The 19,873-nt window shown below is 44.1% G+C and overlaps 1 protein-coding gene across 1 annotated transcript in view; it reads left to right on the top strand.

The window, feature by feature from the left end:
- Positions 1 to 576: 576 nt before the first annotated feature.
- LOC309565923 (uncharacterized protein) overlaps positions 577 to 19,873 on the top strand; it is a 150,442-nt gene continuing 131,145 nt past the window's right edge. Inside the window, exon 1 of the mRNA XM_082270953.1 lies at positions 577 to 657. Coding sequence (XP_082127079.1) covers positions 592 to 657 — 66 coding nt within the window. The 5' untranslated portion in view covers positions 577 to 591. The remainder of the gene's footprint in view (positions 658 to 19,873) is intronic.

Below are 19,873 nucleotides of genomic sequence, written 5' to 3'. Positions count from 1 at the left end.
CGTTCACACTAAGGCGACCTGTGAGGCGACCTGGTCGCCTCACAGGTCGCCGTAGGTCGCCTCCCATAGGGAAGCTGCAGACCCGTTCTAATAGGAGCGACATAAGTCGCTCCGACTTAGAAAAAGGGTCCGGAGCTTCTTTGGGGCGACCAGGAGGCGACCGCCATAGACTTCAATGTTATGAAGTCCGTGGCGGCCGCTCCGAGGTCGCGGCTCGCTGCTCGTACCGCGACCTCGGAGGTCGCGGTGCGAAGTGGCGTCGCTTGTATGTGAACGGGGCCTTATACAAGCTGTACACTCATTACTTTACATTGTAGCAAAGTGTCATTTCTTCAGTGTTGTCACATGAAAAGATATAATAAAATATTTACAAAAATGTGACGGGTGTACTCACTTTTGTGAGATACTGTACAGACAGATCCCTCAATCTATAGAATAATGCAGACACCTCCTTCTTATTTTATTGGTGTCATGCCATATAATTAAGCGTACGAGCCAAAGTGCTTTGCATACCTGAGCTGGAGAGGGAGGAGATAGGGTCACTCCTTCTATATAAAGATGGGGCATCTGTGTTGTAACTCACTTGGCATCATGGCTGGAAGGTGCATATACGTCCCACACTCACAGAAAATCCAACAGGAATCCCATGGAGCAGAGGTAGGAACAGATAACTTCACCGGGATTACCATCTAATGAGGAAAATACATTCATTTTAGAACACATTCAAGAATAACTAAAGGCAAAGCTTTTCTTTAGTTTTGAATAGAGTGGAGAAGGATTAGAACACCTGTCAGATTTTTATTGCTATTGGTGTCCCCATTAGGGACATTCACCCTCTTTACATGTCCTGTTTACCAATATCACTGAAAGTAAAAGTAAAATCCCAAATTGTGTGTGGTCACCAGGACAGGAATAGAGAGGAAAGTTTCCAATGGGGACACTAGTTCTGGTGACAAAAGACAAAACGTTTTTTTTTTTCCGTCTTGGATAGAGCAAGGGAGGGTTATACCCCCTGTCAGAATTTTTTTTTTTTTTTTTGGCCATCTGTGTCTTATTGCAGAGAATTCCTTTCACTTCCTGTCCTATAGCCAAACAGGAAGTCAGAGGAAATCGCTACAAATTAAGGAAATTTATTGGGGACCTCCAGGCCAGAACTAGTGTCCCCATTGGAAGATTTCTCCTCCATTACGTTTCTGGGGACAACCTAAATGTGGGATTTTCTTTTGCTTTCACTTTCAATAATAGTGGTAAACTTTTGAGTGGAACTCTGCTTTAACAAGGGTACAGACAGCAATAAAAACTGACTGGGGTTCTAATCTCTCCACTTTATCAAAAAGTAAAAAAAAAGTTTTGCCTTTAGTTATACTGTACCTTAACTTTGGAGGCTGGCGAGGGCAGTGAGGGCAAGATGGCCCCCACTTGCCCCTGGAGGACGGGAGCAAAGTCAAAAATCACTTCTGCCCAATAGCCTTTAAAGGGCCCTTTTTTTTTATAAGAAAAAGCTAAATTACATTTTTTTTATTTTTTTTGCTTTTAAGTGTAAATGAGAGATGTGAGGTCTTTTTGACCCCAGATCTCACATTAAAGAAGTCATGTCCTGCTTATTTCTATTACAAGGGATGTTTACATTCCTTGAAATAGGCATAAAAGTGATCAACATTTTTTTTTTAAAGGGACAGTAAAAAAAATTAAAATATATAAGAAAAAAAATTGAAAGCGCCCAGTCTGTCTGAGTTCGCGTGTAGAAGCGAACGCATAGGTAAGTCGCTCCCACATATGTAAACAGTGTTCAAACTAGGGATAGACCGTTATGGTTTTTTCAGGGCCGATACTGATACCGATATTTTGGTCATAACGTATCGGTATCGTCTGATAAGGGCCGATATTTTGTACATTTAAAGTTTTGAAAAATTAAGACAATTTTTGACACAAATCTGGTACTAAACATGTTAATTTTTATTTAATGCTTAATGGCTGGCTTGCTGGCACCCTGTGGTGGGTGGCTGGCTTGCTGGCACTCTGTGGTGGCTGGCTGGTACCCTGTGGTGGGTGGCTGGCTATCTGGCACCCTGTGGTGGGTGGCTGGCTTGCTGGCACCCTGTGGAGGGTGGCTGGCACCCTGTGGTGGGTGGCTGGCTGGCACCCTGTGGTGGGTGGCTGGCTTGCTGGCACCCTGTGGAGGGTGGCTGGCACCATGTGGTGGGTGGCTGGCTGGCACCCTGTGGTGGGTGGCTGGCTTGCTGGCACCCTGTGGAGGGTGGATGGCACCCTGTGGTGGGTGGCTGGCTGGCTGGCACCCTGTGGTGGGGGGCTGGCTTGCTGGCACCCTGTGGAGGGTGGATGGCACCCTGTAGTGAATGGCTGGCTGGCTGGCACCCTGTGGTGGGTGGCTGGCTGGCTGGCACCCTTTGGTGGGTGGCTGGCTAGCTGGCACCCTGTGGTAGGTGGGTGACTGGCACAGGCTGTGGGTGGCTGGCTGGTACAGTGCCTGTGGCTGGCTGGTACAGGGTCTGTGGGTGGCTGGCTGTCTTGCCCCCTGTCTGTGGGTGGCTGGCTGGCACCAGGCTGCTGTGGGTGGGTGTATGGCTGTGATACACTCCCGCGAGACTAGTCCCGACTCCAAACGAGGCTGTCCAAGGTGAGGGAGGCGGCCTAAGAAGGCAGAATGACATCACAAAAATATCGGCCAGTTCCGGGACCAATACCGATATATCGGGGAAAGTGCATATTGGCCCCCAATATATCGGCCTTGCCGATAATCGGTCTATCCCTAGTTCAAACCACACATGTGAGATATCACCGCCATCGTTAGAGTGAGAGCAATAATTCTAGCACAAGAACTCCTCTGTAACTCTAAACAGGTAACCTGTTAAAATTTTTAAAGCATCGACTATGGAGATTTTTAAGTATTGTAGTTTGTCGCCATTACATGAGCGTGAGAAATTTTAAAGCTTGACATGTTAGGTATCAATTTACTCAACGTAACATCATCTTTCACATTATAGAAATTAGGCTAACTTTACTGTTTTCTCATTTTTTACCTATAAAAAAAAATGTATTTTTTCCCCCAAAAAAATGCATTTTTAAGACCGCTGAGCAAATACGGTGTGACATAAGTTATTGCAATAATCCCCATTTTATTCTCTTGGGTCTCTGCTAAAAAAAAAAAAATATATATATATATATATATATATATATATATATATTATTATTATTATATATTTGGGGGTTCTAAGTAATTTTCTAGCGAAAAAGACTGATTTTACTTGTAAACATCAAATGTCAGAAATAGGCCTGGTCCTTAAGTGGTTAAACAGCACTAAACATTTCCTTCTTTTCCAAAAAAAATTCATCCTCACCCACCGCTGTGATCGATTTTTCACAAAATAGTTTATTATTGTGTTTTTCTGCCCCATTGGTATGTCCTCACTTCTGGTTGTTTGGAATGAGGAGTTTATTTTCGTTTTGGAGGAGTTCAGTGCAGAGATGGATTTTGTAACCCACAGCAACCAATCAGTCAGTATCTTTCAGTAGCCTAAGCAGAGAAAGTTGGTTGCTAAGGGTTACTGTGCTTCCATGTGAATTCCTGCTTCATGAAATAAAGGTATACAGGGTGGAGGTAAACATATTGGTGTTGCCGACAGCAACAAATCAGGAGTGAGCTTTCTTTTTGTTGTTTGTAAGGAAAGCTAGTTTCTGATTGGTTGCTATAAGAAACAACTCTTGTTTTTTTTATTGTTTTCAAACAAAAAAGTGACAGGAATACAGTATGCATCACTCTTGCTTTTTTTGTTTCATTGTTTGGAAGTCATAACCTTTGTGGTTGCTCATAGCAACAAGGTAAACTGACCTTTACATGGACTGCACTGGAAAACTTACACCGATTACCCATAGCATTAAGATCACTGAAAGCTGAATTGAATGTCATTGATTATCTTGTTACAATGGCATGTGAAAGTCAGTGGGCTATATTAGACAGCAAAAAACATGTTGTCCCTGAAGTTGATGTGTTGAAACTCGAACAAATGAGCATCACAGTTTGCTGAGTACGGAGCTCTGTAGCTGTAGACCGGTCAGGGCGCCCATGCTGACCCAAGCCCACAGCCAGATTGCCCATGCTGACCCAAGCCCACCTAGATTGGGTACGTGATCATCAGAACCGGACCACATTGCAATGGAAGAAGGTGGTCTGTTCGGATGAATCAAGATTTCTTTTGCATCATGTGGATGGCCGGGTGTGTGTGCGTCGCTTACCTGGGGAAGAGATGGCACCAGGATGCATTATGGGAGGTCGTGTGATGCTTTGGGCAATGTCCTGCTGGGAAACCTTGGGTCCTGCCATTCATGTGGATGTTACTTGACTATTACCACCTACCTAAACATTGTTGCTGACCAAGGATACCCCTTCATGGAAACGGTGTTCCCTGATGGCAGTGGCCTCTTTCAGCAGGATAATGTGCCCTGCCACACTGTAAAAATGGTTCAAGAATGCTTTGAAGAATATTGTAATGAGTTTGAATTGTTGACTTGGCCTCCAAATTCTTCAGATCTCAATCTAATCGGGCATCTGTGGGAAGTGCTGGAAAAACAAGTCTGATCCATGGAGGCCCTACATCACAACATACAGGATTTAAAGGATCTGCTACTGACGACTTTGTGCCAGATACTACAGCATACCTTCAGAGGTCTAGTGGCCAGTCCATGCCTCAACAGGTCAGGGCAAAAAGGGCAATCTACTCAATATTGGATGGGTGATCATAATGTTATGGCTGATTGGTGTAAAAATTGTAGTAAATGGCTGTGTCATTAGGAAGAGGAGATGATCAGGGAAGTCCATTCCCCAAGTGACGTACACTATATTACCAAAAGTATTGGGACGCCTGCCTTGACACGCACATGAACTTTAATGGCATCCCAATCTTAGTCCGTAGGGTTCAATATTGAGTTGGCCCACCCTTTGCAGCTATAATATCTTCAGCTCTTCTGGGAAGGCTGTCCACAAGGTTTAGGAGTGTGTCTATGGGAATGTTTTACCATTCTTCCAGAAGCGCATTGGTGAGGTCAGGCCGGGATGTTGGACGAGAAGGCCTGGCTTGCAGCCTCCACTCTAATTCATCCCAAAGGTGTTCTATCGGGTTGAGGTTAGGCCAATCAAGTTCCTCCACCTCAAACTCGCTTATCCATGTCTTTATGGACCTTGGACCTTGCTTTGTCCACTGGTCCTAATCATTTAGTGGAGGGGGGAGGGAATTATGGTGTGGGGTTGTTCTTCAGGGGTCGGGCTTGGCTCCTTAGTTCCAGTAAAGGGAACTCTTAAGGCATCAGCATACCAAGACATTTTGGACAATTTCATGCTCCCAACTTTGTGTAAACAGTTTGGGGATGTCCCCTTCCTGTTCTAACATGACTGCGCACCAGTACACAAAGCAAGGTCCATAAAGACATGGATGAGGGAGTTTGGGGGTGAAAGAACTTGATTGGCCTGCACAGAGTCCTGACCTCAAGCCGACAGAACACCTTTGGGATGAATTAGAGTGGAGACTGCAAGCCAGGCCTTCTCTCCAACATCCAGGGGAGGACTGGGCCAGGGGGTAGGAGGGCAATTGCCCCCTGGGCCGCTCTGATGCCTCCTAAAAAGGCTGCACTGCTTCTGCTACAGACATGCCTAAAGGATTCCTGGTGAAGAGAAGTAAGAAGCCCCTGTGACCTACTGGGTGCGGGTTGAAGACAATGAAGGAGCGCAGGTACCTTAACCCAGCATGGATGGCGTAAACTGTGTCTGAGCAAAGGCTGGTTTAATGCCCCACTGGAGACTCTCCTCTCCCGGCCAGCCCCAACCAAGCTGTTCAAGCTCCCCCCAACTGCCAACTGCTGGCCCTGTCGGGAACTGGGATTCAGTTGGTGAGTAGAGAGTACCGGGAGCGGAGCTTCAGCCTGGAATGGGGGTCAGGAGAAGGACAGGAAGAGGGAGAGTGGGAGGGGGGCCGAGTCGCTGCACCATGGGCCTCCGGTTTGTACTTGCCCCATAGGCTGAAAGTTGCCAGTCTGCCCCTGCCAACATCAGTGCCTGACCTCACAAATGCGCTTCTGAAAGAATGGTCAAACATTCCCATAGACACACTCCTAAACCTTGTGGACAGCCTTCCCAGAAGAGTTGAAGCTGTTATAGCTGCAAAGGGTGGGCCAACTCAATATTGAACCCTACGGACTAAGACTGGGAAGCTATTAAAGTTCATGTGCGTGTAAAGGCAGGCGTCCCAATACTTTTAGTAATATAGTGTATGTTTCATTTTACACAATGCTGTAACATTGTCTTAGTGTACTTTGCACGATCGTCCATTGTCCATGAGCTTGCAAACAAATAAAGAAAATGTTTTTTAATAGTAAATGTTATGTTTTTACAGCCATTTGCATATCGATTCTATACCTGTTTTAAAGCCCTGATGAAGGAAAAAACTTCCCTGAAACGCGATGGATGCTTTTGTATTGCCAAACAGAACAAACACCAATATTAAAAGTTTTTGGACTCTAATTTATTGGCCTTGCACTCTCTTTGGACTTTATCTTCCAAGGATCTGGTGGCTCCCTGACCATATATGCCTAGCTAGGAACTTGCCAAATTTGACCTGACAATAATGGAATTTAGCTCTGGTTGCCGGCCATTACTGGATTGCTTGCATCTCTGGAATTCCAGAGATATAAGCAAAGTGCCATGTGTGTGATGACATGTTTCTGAGTCAGACAAATTGCACTCAGCCAGTAAATGCCAGGAGAGGTGGAGGGTGATGGAGGAGCTTTGTCTGTGCTAGATTGGCAGCATAGTGGACAAGATGGAGTTGAGCTGCCCCCATGGGGGAAACAAACATTGTTGGCAGGAGCAGAGACACCGGGGACTGAAGATGCCCCTGGAGGGGTAAATGTTTGATTGTGTATGCATGTATATGTAAGTTGCGTGTATGCAGTGTGTATGTAAGTTACATGCAAGATATGCAGTATATGTATGTTGTAGGCAGTATGTATGTATGTGCTCAGTGGTATTGCTTTGCTATGTATAGAGAGTGGTGGTGAAAATCACAGGGGGTGATGTGCATTGGACTATATATATTGATAACTTCTAAACTACTGTATGTTCGTTACACCCAACCCTCCCCACAATCTGTTCATTACACACCTGACCCCTGCACTATGTGTATTACACAAGCCTGACCCCTACACTATGTACATTACACACACCTGACCCCTGCACTATGTATATTGCACACACCTGACCCCTGCACTATGTACATTACACATCTGACCCTAGCACTATGTATATTACATACACCTGACCCCTGAACTATGTATATTGTACACACCTGACCCCTGCACTATGTACATTACACACCTGACCCTAGCACTATGTATATTACATACACCTGACCCCTGCACGATGTATATTACACACACCTGAACCCTGCACTATGTACATCACACACACCTGATTGACAAACCTGACCAAACTACTGTATGTACGTTACACCCAACCCTCTCCACAATCTGTACATTACACACCTGACCCCTGCACTATGTACATTACACACCTGACCCCCAGCACTATGTATATTACACACACCTGACCCCAGCACTATGTATATTACACACACCTGAACCCAGCACTCTGTATATTACACACACCCAACCCCCTGCACTATGTACATCACACACACCTGACCGCAGCACTATGAATATTACACACACCTGACCCCAGCACTCTGTATATTACACACACCCGACCCCCTGCACTATGTACATCACACACACCTGACCCCAGCACTATGTATATTACACACACCTGACCCCAGCACTCTGTATATTACACACACCTGACTCCAGCACTATGTATGTTACACACACCCGACCCCCTGCACTATGTATATTACAAACCTGACCCCAGCACTGTGAATATTACACACACCTGACCCCAGCACTATTTATATTACACACACCCCACCCCCTGCACTATGTATATTAGACACCTGGCCCCAGCACTATGTATATTACACACACCTGACCCCTGCACTATGTATATTACACACACCTGACCCCTGCACTATGTATATTACACACACCTGACCCCTGAACTATGTATATTACACACACTTGAACCCTGCACTATGTACATCACACACACCTGATTGACACACCTGACCCCCTGCACTATGTATTTTACACACACCTGACCCCTGCACTATGTATATTACACACACCTGATTGCCACACCTGACCCTTGCACTATTTACGTAAAACACACCAGACCCTGACACTCTGTAAATTACACATCTGACCCCTTCACTATGTATGTTACCTAACCTGGACCCCTGCACTATGTACATACTGCAATCTGTAACACAGGCTCATGCTTTAAGCCTCCTACTACGCTATGGATATGGGGAAAGGGGCTACAGCCTCCCTCTGATAAAGCCAAAGGCTATATCTATATGAGTATTTAAATAAAAGGGTGAGGGAATTTGGCGCTGCCTGGGATAGGATGTGGGGGAATATGTATATTCTGGGGGAGGTAAATATGTGAGAGAAATATAATAAACAGATCTTGTATATAGGCAAATCCTCTGCAGATACTACTGACCATAGTATCTGCAGAAGATTTGCCTATATACAAGATCTGTTTATTATATTTCTCTCACATATTTACCTCCCCCAGAATATACATATCCCCCCACATCCTATCCCAGGCAGCGCCAAATTCCCTCACCCTTTTATTTGAATACTCATTGGTGCAATTTTGCCACACCTACTTTTCCCCATAGCATGGCTTCCTACTTCAATGCCATTTAATGCCATTTTCAGAAATTAAGATTATTAAAAGTTCCTCGACATGTACATATGAATTCATGATGACCTCAAAACCTATTGGCAGGAACAAAACGACCCATGAGCGAGCGCAGGGGGTGTGCCAGGTGTGCCTGGGCACACCCAAATCATTGCGTGCGGTGCCGAGTCCCCCTATTGCCTGGGCTCCCCCCCCCCCATGTTGCACTCCCAGAATAGAGAGTGGGGACAGGGGTTACTAAATACAGTATGGTATTTACCGTCCCCCCTACTTTCTAAATGAACACAGTGAATACACTTACTGTGTATACTCATAACTGAAGCATAGTAAACTGTCCTTACTGTGCTTCAGTTTGTGAATGAACAGGAAGCTGCGCAGCACAGAGCACCATTCACTGTCCAATGGAGCTGAGGCTGCAGAGAAAGGCATGCTTGTTTGAGCTCTGGGGTTCACACCCTAATGCAATAGGCTGCGCACACCTATGAAAAGACCTTTGCTTTTTGAAATATTGGTAATTTGATCACTTCCATCAAACTGGGTAGAAACTGGGTTATAATAGGTTTGAATGTTAATGATAGGGGCATTTTCTTGAACTTTCAAGCTACTGCTGAGGAAATTCATTTCTTAGATCTGAATATTAGGGTAGTGGATGGACATTTTATCACCACTACTTTTTCTCATGGCTTAAATCTGTGCTTAAAAGTCAGTTTCAGAGAATTCGAAGAAACTGAATGAACATTAATGATTATTTTTTACAGGCACAAGTTTTGAGAACCAGATTTTTAGAAAGAGGGTATGACCCTGACAAGGCTCATGTGGTCATTGACCAAGTGGCGAACATGAAGCGTAATTCTATGTTAGATACTAGACCCAAAAGTGATGGAGGGCAGACATTTAATTGGTCTTTGGTGACTAATTATTCCACACAACATTACGTGGTTAAAAATATTATTACAAAACATTGGTCTGTACTTAAAAATGACCCCATTTTAGGTTCATTACTTCCTGACTGACCCAGAGTCATTTATAGGGGGTTACCTACTTTACTCAATAAGATTGCCCATAACATTTTGGACCTTCCAGTGAGACCCACTTTTTGTATTACTTCTGGGTTTTTACCTTTTTGTAAAAGACGTGACAGGTGAATAGCTTTTAAGGTAGAAAAAATACCTCCCTTCAATCCCATACCACTAAGAAACATTATGATATTGCATCTTTTATAACCTGCTCAACAAAAAAAAGTTGTTTACCTTATACAGTGTCCATGCGACATGCAAATACTTGGGTCATACTGTTCGTGCGTTACAGGTGCACCTCAACGAGCATGTGGCAAACATTAAGCGTGGATTCTCAGGCCATTATCTGTGGAGACATTGTGCTAGATGCCATAATAAGAGCCCTGAGGGCACCTTGTGTATGGCTATAGTGGCTATAGACAGGTATTTGCCTCACTGGATAGGGGGTTCCACTAGGAGTAAAATGTCAAAACTTGAAACATCGTGGATATATAACCTCAAAACTCATAGACTGCATGGTTTAAATGTTGATTGGGACATCAACTGTTTAATTAATAATAGCTTATTTTTATTATTCTTATTTTGTATACATATTTTTTTATTTTTATTATTTATTTTAATAAAAAAATCCCTTTTTTCGTTTATTTTTATTTTCATTGCTTATTTTTACTTGTATTGTTTAATTGAATTATTGTTGTTGACAATCATTTTTCTTGTGCTGCCTCTTTCCTATTTTGGTCCCTATTAGGTATTTTTAATGTGCATTTTTTTAATGTGCATTTGTCCCACTGTCTTATATATTTTTTAACATGTATTTTTCAATTTTAAACACATGGTGCTGCTGTTAGGTAATTCTACTTGTTTGGTTGAGCTCTTCTCCACCAAACCTTTTTTTATTGGTTGGTTGTTGTTGCTGGGCAACACCTCCTTGTTGTCGTTATGCTGCTCGCAAATTAGGAGCATGCGCACTAACAATCTCCTCAATTTCTCCTTTAACCAAAAGTGGCTGAGCCAATCCATTTATTCACCATCATCCTGGTTACTATTTAAAGCTTCCATGCGTGACGGCGCCTTGTGCCCACTCCCCCTGATGAGATCTGCTGTGATGAAACGCGCCGGGAAGGGCCAGCGCAGGTGACGCGATCACACAAGCCGGGACTCAGAAGTGGGCTGGTGTGCAGCACAAGGAGAAAATTGGATGTTTGCTCTATGAAATATTACTGGTTATGCTTATTTTATCCTGTTACCCTGAGTATTTTTAATCCTTTTAATAAATGGGTATACCTACCTACTACACCATGAGAGTTTTTCTACCTATCGTTGATTTTTCAGTGGATGCCATTTGAGTGACATGCATGTGGAAGGATTTAGGGATTCCCCAGCACATTAAGAGCGTGCTTTGACCATCCATCAAAGGTGGTCTAGCCCAATGTTTCTCAACTCCAGTCCTCAAGTACCCCCATTAGGTCATGTTTCCAAGATTTCCCTCAGATGAAACGGCTGTGGTAATTACTAAGGCAGTGAAACTGATCAAATCACCTATGCAAAATAATGGAAAGCCTGAAAACATGACCTGTTGGGGGTACTTGAGGACTGGATTTGAGAAACTATGGTCCAGCCATCTGGTAAGGTGGATCTGTATACACAAGTGTTGTTCCGGTAAAGTGTTTCCTGCCACTTTTGGTTAAAGGAGAAATTAGTTAAAGAGGACTTATGTGTGAATTTGGGAGAATTATTTTTCACATCCGTTGTGGTGGACTGCGATATACACTTACTTTTGTGTTTTTTTTTTTTTTTATACTGTATGAACTTTTTACATTTAATGGTGATTTAATTATTGTTATTTGTTTAGTTTTTCACATGTAAATGAATTTAACACCGTTTGTTTTTAGGCGCTGCATTTATTTACTGTATATGTACTTCTATCAAACTGAAAAGTTCACTTAGGGCTCTTGCACACGGGTGGCTAAGCCAGTTTAACACAATTGCTGGCCTATTTCCATGAGTACAGTGTATGGACATATTGTATACGATAGGTTGCTAGAAAGGTCAGGTAAATTCAGGTCAGGTAAATTTTGTTTTTTTCGTCTTCCCTGTAGTCAGTGGAAAGGTGTGTGATTATTTTTGGCTGTTCTTGGCTTCACTGGCTGCAGGCTCTTCTTTCTCGTGGATTCTAGAGTGTAGTGGCCTGGAATAGGCTGATCCACAGCCTGAATATTTATGTGGTCTCGGCCAATCCCTGGGGGCGGGTTTCCCAGTAGGTGGCTGTGGGAAGCATAAATAGTCTGGGGGCCTGAGGCAGCCCTGGTTCTTGTCCAGGAGAAGTTCCCAGACTGAGGGGCTGCAGCCCTCCTGGGCAGTGCAGCTGGGGTTCTTACAGGAGCTCATTGGGGTCCCAGATAAACTAAAGCTTGGGGGGGGGGGGGCTAATTTTTCTGAGAATAGCTGGAGCTGATTAAGAGATTTCACTGAGGATCTGGTCTATGAGTTCACGGAAGAAATGTCTATCTGATATTGGAAGGAGGGATCAAGGGACATTGTGAGTACAGACCTAAGTGTTGGTGTGATCCTAGTGACTATTTTCTGATACTATTCCTCTGTGCATCAAAGCCAGAGCTTGTTTAGATTGGGACTTTCCTCATGGGGTCTCAGTGCTGCTCATTCCCTTGGTATAAGGATATGCAAACTGTGGCCCTCCAGCTGTTGCAAAACTACAAATCCCATCATGCCCCTGCCTCTAGGTGTCATGCTTGTGGCTGTCAGAGTCTTGCTATGCCTCATGGGACTTGTATTTCTGCAACATCTGGAGGGCCACAGTTTGCATACCCCTGCCTTAGATGTTACTGGAGGGAATGTATTAAAGAAGAAGTACGACCAAACCTCCTGTGGATCACAGGAGTGCAAATACGCCAGGAATTACACCGAACAGGCTCAGCCACTTTGTGCAGGAGCCCATAATTCTTATCATTTCAATGTGACATTAGCAAAATAAAGCAAAGTATGTTTCCTGGATGTCTAAACATTACAACTCACATATTAAAAAGGGAGTAGTCTGTCAGCCAAGACACTCATTTAAAATAATTTATAGTACTTTGCAGTCTTCAGATACATCCATCACCCCACCCATTCCTGAAACTGGAGGTTGCGAGACTGGAAACATTTGTAACGCAGCCAGAAAATATGAAGTACGTGAGAAATACAGAGGAGGCCATTGCTGAGCTCCTTCAGAAAATACAAGTGACCTGGCTGCCCCTGGTCCCAGTACCCAGTACCGCTTGCCGACCAGCCGCCGTATTTATACAGTGGCAGGTCGGCTCTGTCCCGCGAAACGACGTGCTTGTACGTCATTTCGCGGGACCGTTAGTTGGGGCACGTGCATGCGCCGATTAGCCACAGGGGGAGCCAATCAGCGGGTCCAGCGGCCACAATGTCTCATGTCTCCCAGGCACCAGCGATTGCTCCCCGTGGAAACAGAATGGCGGTCTGCCGATGTAAACACAGCAGACCGCTGTTCTGTCAGTAATGAACACAGGGATCCTTTGTTGCTACTATTAAGGAACACAAGTCTCTGTGTTCATTCAGCAATCCCATCCCCCACACAGTTAAAAAGCACCCCCTAGGGACACATTTAACCCTTTGATCAATCCTGGTGTTAACCCCTTCCCTGCCAGTGTCATTATTACAGTAACGGTGCATATTTTTATCACTGATTACTGTAGTAATGTCACTGGTCCCCCCAAAAGTGTCAAAAATGTCAGTTAGGTGTTCGCTCTGTCCGCTGCAATGTTGCAGTCCTGCTAAAAATCACAGATTGCCACTATTACTAGTAGAAAAAATAAAAATAAATAGAAATAACATAAATCTTTCTCCTAGTTTATAGACGTGATAACTTTTGCGCAAACCAACATGCACTTATTGGGATTTTTTTTACCAAAAATATGTAGTAGAATACAAATTGGCCTAAAATGATGAAAACATTTTATTTGGACCCACCTCATACTGCCCGTAGTGCAAACTGATGAGTATGAAGAGGTGGAGTGTCTCCTCCGGGGAATGTCCCTCATGTGTTTGTGGTGTGATCAATGACGTTAGACATCAGAGCACTCCATCTCACGCAGGGCAGGCTGGATCTTCTAGGGCGGTGGGTGCAGCAGACACATGAGAGACCAGAGGACTGGGGACAGTCAGTGGGTGTTTGGTGGACCGGTCTGGTGGTGAGCTATGGAAGAAGGTAACAGTATATATCATTTCTAAATGTTATATTTATATAAAATAATGAATGTGGGGGCCTTTTGTTGGGTTGGATTTCTTTTTTTGGGGGGGGGGGCAGCGCATTTTATTCTTGGACCCAGGCAGCACAAAGTCTTGGGCCAGCCCTGTCAACCAGACAACCATGTGTCTAATAGTTAGATGCACCGCATCCCTTGATTAGAAATGAATATATTGGGAGGCAAGAGAGATGGGCTTTTTACGGTGCAAAAAAGACTTCAAAATTGAAAAGAATAACAACGTTTTATTGAAAACATTTAAAATAACATTTAATATATGTATTAAAACACATATATTAAAAACATAACACAGTATTCATACGATTATTGTGTGTATGCAGTGACTCCTGCTCTACATGTTTCGCCAACCATTGGCTTCCTCAGGAGAATTTGATGAGTCCAGCATACAAACTTGCTATAGAGTTAGGTAACAACAAATTATTTGCAAGTAATGCAGAAAATGTATTACATATATAATTTTACATATCCTTCATTTCTTAACCACTTGCCAACTGCCGCACGACTATATACTGCGGCAGTCAGCCCCCTACAGGCAAAGTGACGTACCAGTACGTCTCTCGCCCCCGCTCGTTCCCTGCCATCCCCGCACGTGTGACCGGCGACTCCGATGTCCGCCGACCACTCGCGATCTCCCTCAGGAGAGGGAGAAAGACAGACGTCTGATGTAAACACAGTCGTCTGTCATTCTCCCTTAGATCATCACTGAGGCTATGCAATCCTGCTATGTAGGATTGTATGTCTCTGTGATGATCTAACAAGCCACGTCCCCCCACAGTTAGAATCACGCCCCTAGGGACACACTTAACCCCTTGATCACCAATAAAGTTAACCCCTTCCCTGCCAGTGTCATTTTGACAGTAACAGTGCATATTTATAGCACTGATTACTGTAGTAATGTCACTGGTACTCCCAGAAGTGTCAAAAATGTCAGTCAGGGGTCCGATCTGTCTGCCGCAATGTCGCAGTCCCGCAAAAAAAATCGCAGATCGCCGCCATTACTAGTTAAAAAAAAACAATAAAAATGACATAAATCTTTCCCGTAGATAGTAAACGCAATAACTTTTGCGCAAACCAATCAAAATACGCTTATTGCAATTTTTTTTTACCACAAATATGTAGCAGAAAACAAATTGGCCTAAAATGTTAAAAAATTTTGATTTTTACATTTTTTTTGAGAATTTCATATAAAAAAATGTGAAAAATATTGTTATTTTTTCAAAATTGTCGCTCTTTTTTTGTTTATAGCGCAAAAAATAAAAATCGTACAGGTTATCAAATACCACCAAAAGAAAGCTCTGTTTGTGGGAAAAAAAGGACATCAAATTAATTTTAGTACAGCGTCGCACGACCATGCAATTGTCCGTCAAAGTCACGCAGTGCTGAATCACAAAATAGGGCCTGGTCTTTGAGCAGCCAAATCCTCCGGGGCTTAAGTGGTTAAATATGCATACGAATCAAATGCCATCAATGAAGCTACTTCTTACCTAACTGTGATGATGTTTTTATTTTTTCCACCGTAAAAATCCCATCTGCCTTGCCTCCCAATATATTCAAGTTTTAAAATGTGTTTGGAATCTGGTAAGGAGAGGGAGAAGATTCTGGGGATAAATCATATAGTGATTTGGAGATGGTTCACTCCTAGATACATAATAGAAGGGACAACTCTAATATGGGAGAGAGGTGGGGTCAGCAGTGTGGGAAGTAGGTTCAGTGGCAGTAGTATTGATTTTTCCCAGTTGATATAGATATATATATATATATATATATATATATATATATATATATATATATATATATATATATATACACCAGACAATTTGCCAAAATTATTGACATGGGAGGCTACTGAGAGATTTAACTTGTTATTTGCAACATGTTGAAATCAGTGTGATGCTCGTAACTGTCATCAAGCATTTAAAAAACTCAATAGCAGATTTACATGAGATTTATATGTAGTATTGCCCTAGCCTTGGGGGTGGGGGGGGGGGGGTGGCACACCCCATGAGATCTACATGCCTTGCATGGCCTCAACACATTTGCAAATGCATGTATAAGCTGCAGGCCACTCCACGGCACCCTGTGTATCCTGCAGTCCTAACACTTCAGCTGTTTCCCATCCATCCATCAGCATTCATGTACATCCATGTTGGAGACACTAAGGAGACACTCAGACCAAGTAGTGTTAGGAAGTGTTAGGACTGCAGGATACACAGGGTGCCGTGGAGTGGCCTGCAGCTTATACATGCATTTGCAATTGTGTGTTAATTAAACCCCTGTTTTTAACCTATTATGTTAGACAGGTATATTTGGTTTGTTAACAGACTGGTGGGTAAGTATAGCAAGCTAAGGGCCGGTTGGTTTCCACACACACACACACACCTTCTATAATCCTCTTTTTCTCTTCAGTTTTGTTATACACAGGGTTGGAGACGCTGAGCAGTGCTTGCCAGTGCCTCATCTAAAGTCCCAACATTGCCCAAATTGTATATGTTAACAGGGATGGAGACGCTTGCTTTACAGGCTGGTGTCTCAACAGTCTCATATAAAGTCCCAAATCGCCTTTACTACTGGGATGGGGGTGTGTGTTTTCCAGCTGGTCAATTTTTAGTTTGCACCCTATGGCCATCACATGGCCATTAGTTTTTCAATACCAGTCATGGATGGGAGCAGGTTGGGGGGAGGATTGGGCCATCTCCATGCTCAGTTGTTTCCCATCCATCCATCAGCATGCATGTACTTCCATGTTGGAGACACTCAGGAGACACTCAGACCAAGTAGTGTTAGAAAGTATTAGGACTGCAGGATACACAGGGTGCCGTGGAGTGGACTGCAGCTTTTACATGCATTTGCAAATGTGTGTTAACTAAACCCCTGTTTTTAACCTATTATGTTAGACAGGTATGTCTGGTTTGTTAGCAGACTGGTGGGTAAGTATAGCAAGCTAAGGGCCGGTTGGTTTCCACACACACACACACACCTTCTATAATCCTCTTTTTCTCTTCAGTTTTGTTATACACAGGGATGGAGATGCTGAGCAGTGCTTGCCAGTGTCTCATCTAAAGTCCCAACATTGCCCAAATTGTATACTCTATACAGCGATGTCCATGAGTCCCTTGGCCGTCCGGGACTCTCCCTCCTGATTGGCCAAGACACAGATGCTGCGCCATTAGATCCTGCGGCTGTCAATCAAAGTCTGTTAGCCAATCAGGAGAGAGAGGGCGTGAGGCTGAACGGCAGCTCCATGTCTTATTGGACACACAGAACTGCAGCTCGGCTCGGGTGCCCCCATAGCAGGCTTATTGCGGTGGGGTCACTCAATAGAAGGGAGGGGCCAGGAGCAGCAAAGAGGGACCCAAGAAGAGGAGGCTCTGGGCTATTCTGTGCAAAACTAACTGCACAGAGGAGGTAAGTATAACATGTTTGTTATTTAAAAAAAAACAAAAAAATTGATTTTTTAACCACTTTACCTCCGCTCACTGTGCCTCGACTGCGGCACAGTGGCTCGTTCCCGTAGGTCTACGTCGCTGGACTCCTCCCCTTGTGGGCAGCGCTCGCGCGCCGACGGAAGCTTGCTCCCGCTGTATTCAGTCACAGTGGAAGTCGGGCCAGGGGAGGAGCAGCGGCGATAGCTGCTGCTCTTCCCCGATCGTCGGGGAATCGAGTTTGGAGATCCGCCCGCTTGTGTAAACAAAGCGGGCGGATCTCCTAAGTGACAGAAAGTGACAGATTGCAGGATTCAGCATAGCTGAACCTGTGATCTGTCCCTGTGTCACTCAGTCACCTCCCCCCACACACGTTAGTAAGCACCAGGCATACATTAACCCCTCCCTCTCCAATAAAATTAACCCCTTCCCTGCCAGTGTCATTTTTACAGTAACAGTGCATATTTATAGCACTGATTACTGTAGTAATGTCACTGGTACCCCCAAAAGTGTCAAAAATGTCAGTCAAGGGTCCGATATGTCCACCGCAATGTCGCAGTCCCGCAAAAAAATCGCAGATCGCCGACATTACGCGTTAAAAAAAAAAAAACACCAAATATGACAGAAATCTTTCCCTTAGTTAGTAAACGCAATAACTTTTGCGCAAACCAATCAAAATACGCTTATTGTGATTTTTTTTACCAAACATAGGTAGCAGGAAACAAATTGGCCAAAAATTTTTAAAAAATTTGATTTTTACATTTTGTTTGGGGGGGAATTTCATATAAAAAAAATGTGAAAAATATTGTTATTTTTTCAAAATGTACGCTCTTTTTTTGTTTATAGCGCAAAAAGTAAAAATCGCACAGGTGATCAAATACCACCAAAAGAAAGCTCTGTTTGTGGGAAAAAAAGGACGTAGATTTTGTTTGGGTACGGCGTCGCACGACCGCGCAATTGTCAGTTAAACAGTGCCGAATCGCAAAAAGTGGCCTGGACGTAAGACAGCAAAATCCTCCGGTGGTAAAGTGGTTAATCACTTTAGCCACTTAAGGGCCACCCCACATACTGTACATACTGTATACTGTAGGGCAGAGCCACCCTTAAGCATAAAATCACGTACCTGTACGTGATTTTTTTTTTTCGGGCCTAGGGCAGGCTTGATCCACTTGCTAGCTTATGGACATTTTTTTGGCAATTTGGGGCAATTTTTAGGCATTTTGCCAAGGCACCCCTCAAGGAAGAGGAGGCATCCTGGTTGAAAAAAGCTTCTCTAGGCTGACAGTAAAAGAGTCAATGCAATACCTCTTATCACAGGCGTCCTCCAGAACTCTCAAAGTGAAAAAGAAGAGAGAATACATGTCTCGGCCCAAGTTTTTTTAGATCACAGAATGCACTGGGCCGAGTGGTCAAAATCGGTTGCCACATGTATTCAGGCTGGTGTAACAGGAAATTAAAAGTCAAAGTCAAGAGTGTAAAAATGGAGGTTGCAAATACATTGTCTGTCTGGCTCATAATCCAAGTGTGCTATCATCAAAGATAAACTGCAGGCAAACTATTATAATTTTTTTTTGTACCTGCAAAAAAGGATTTATATATTTCTGTCAATCCAGCAGGGGCAGACTGGCAACTTTCAGTCCCGGGGGCAAGTACAAACCAGAGGCCCATGGTGCAGCGACTCGGCCCCCCTTCCACTCTCCCTCTTCCCATCCTCCTTCAGACCCCCATTCCAGGCTGAAGCCCTGCTCCAGATACTCTCTACTCATAGGCTGAATCCGGGTCTCCAACCTGGTCAGCAGGGGACGATTGGGGGGAGCTGGGACAGCTCAGTTGGGGCTGGCCAGGGGAGGAGAGTCTCCAGTGGGGCATGGAACCGGCCTCTGCTCAGACACAGTTTACACCATCCATGCTGGGGAGGGGAGGCCTGCGCTCTGTCCTTGTCTTCATCCTGCACTCAGTAGGTCAGTGGCAGGGACTTATAACTTCTCTTCACCAGGAATCATTTAGGCATGTCTGTGCAGCCTTTTTACAGGACATCAGAGTGGCCTAGGGGGCAATTTCCCCCCTGCCCCCTGGCCCAGTCCTCTCCTGCAATCCAGTTCTGAGATTTACACAGCCCTGCCACAAATCACAGCCCTGTTTGGCAGAGCCGGAGGCCTGATTTTTCTCTGCTACAGGTAACATTTACATGTGAATGGACCTCTAAAGAAGCAGCATACTGATTCGCTCATCCCGTCATTCTTACTCTCCTCCTGTCAGCATTTGTCCAGTTAGCATATAACTGATTGACTCATTCCAGACTGAGCTCTGCTTTGC

This window comes from Pelophylax lessonae (genome assembly GCF_965119305.1).
Source record: "Pelophylax lessonae genome assembly, chromosome: 10".
In the NCBI taxonomy this organism is placed as follows: Eukaryota; Metazoa; Chordata; class Amphibia; order Anura; family Ranidae; genus Pelophylax; species Pelophylax lessonae.
Note: the sequence above shows the minus strand (reverse complement) of the source record. Positions and strands in the feature narration are given on the sequence as shown.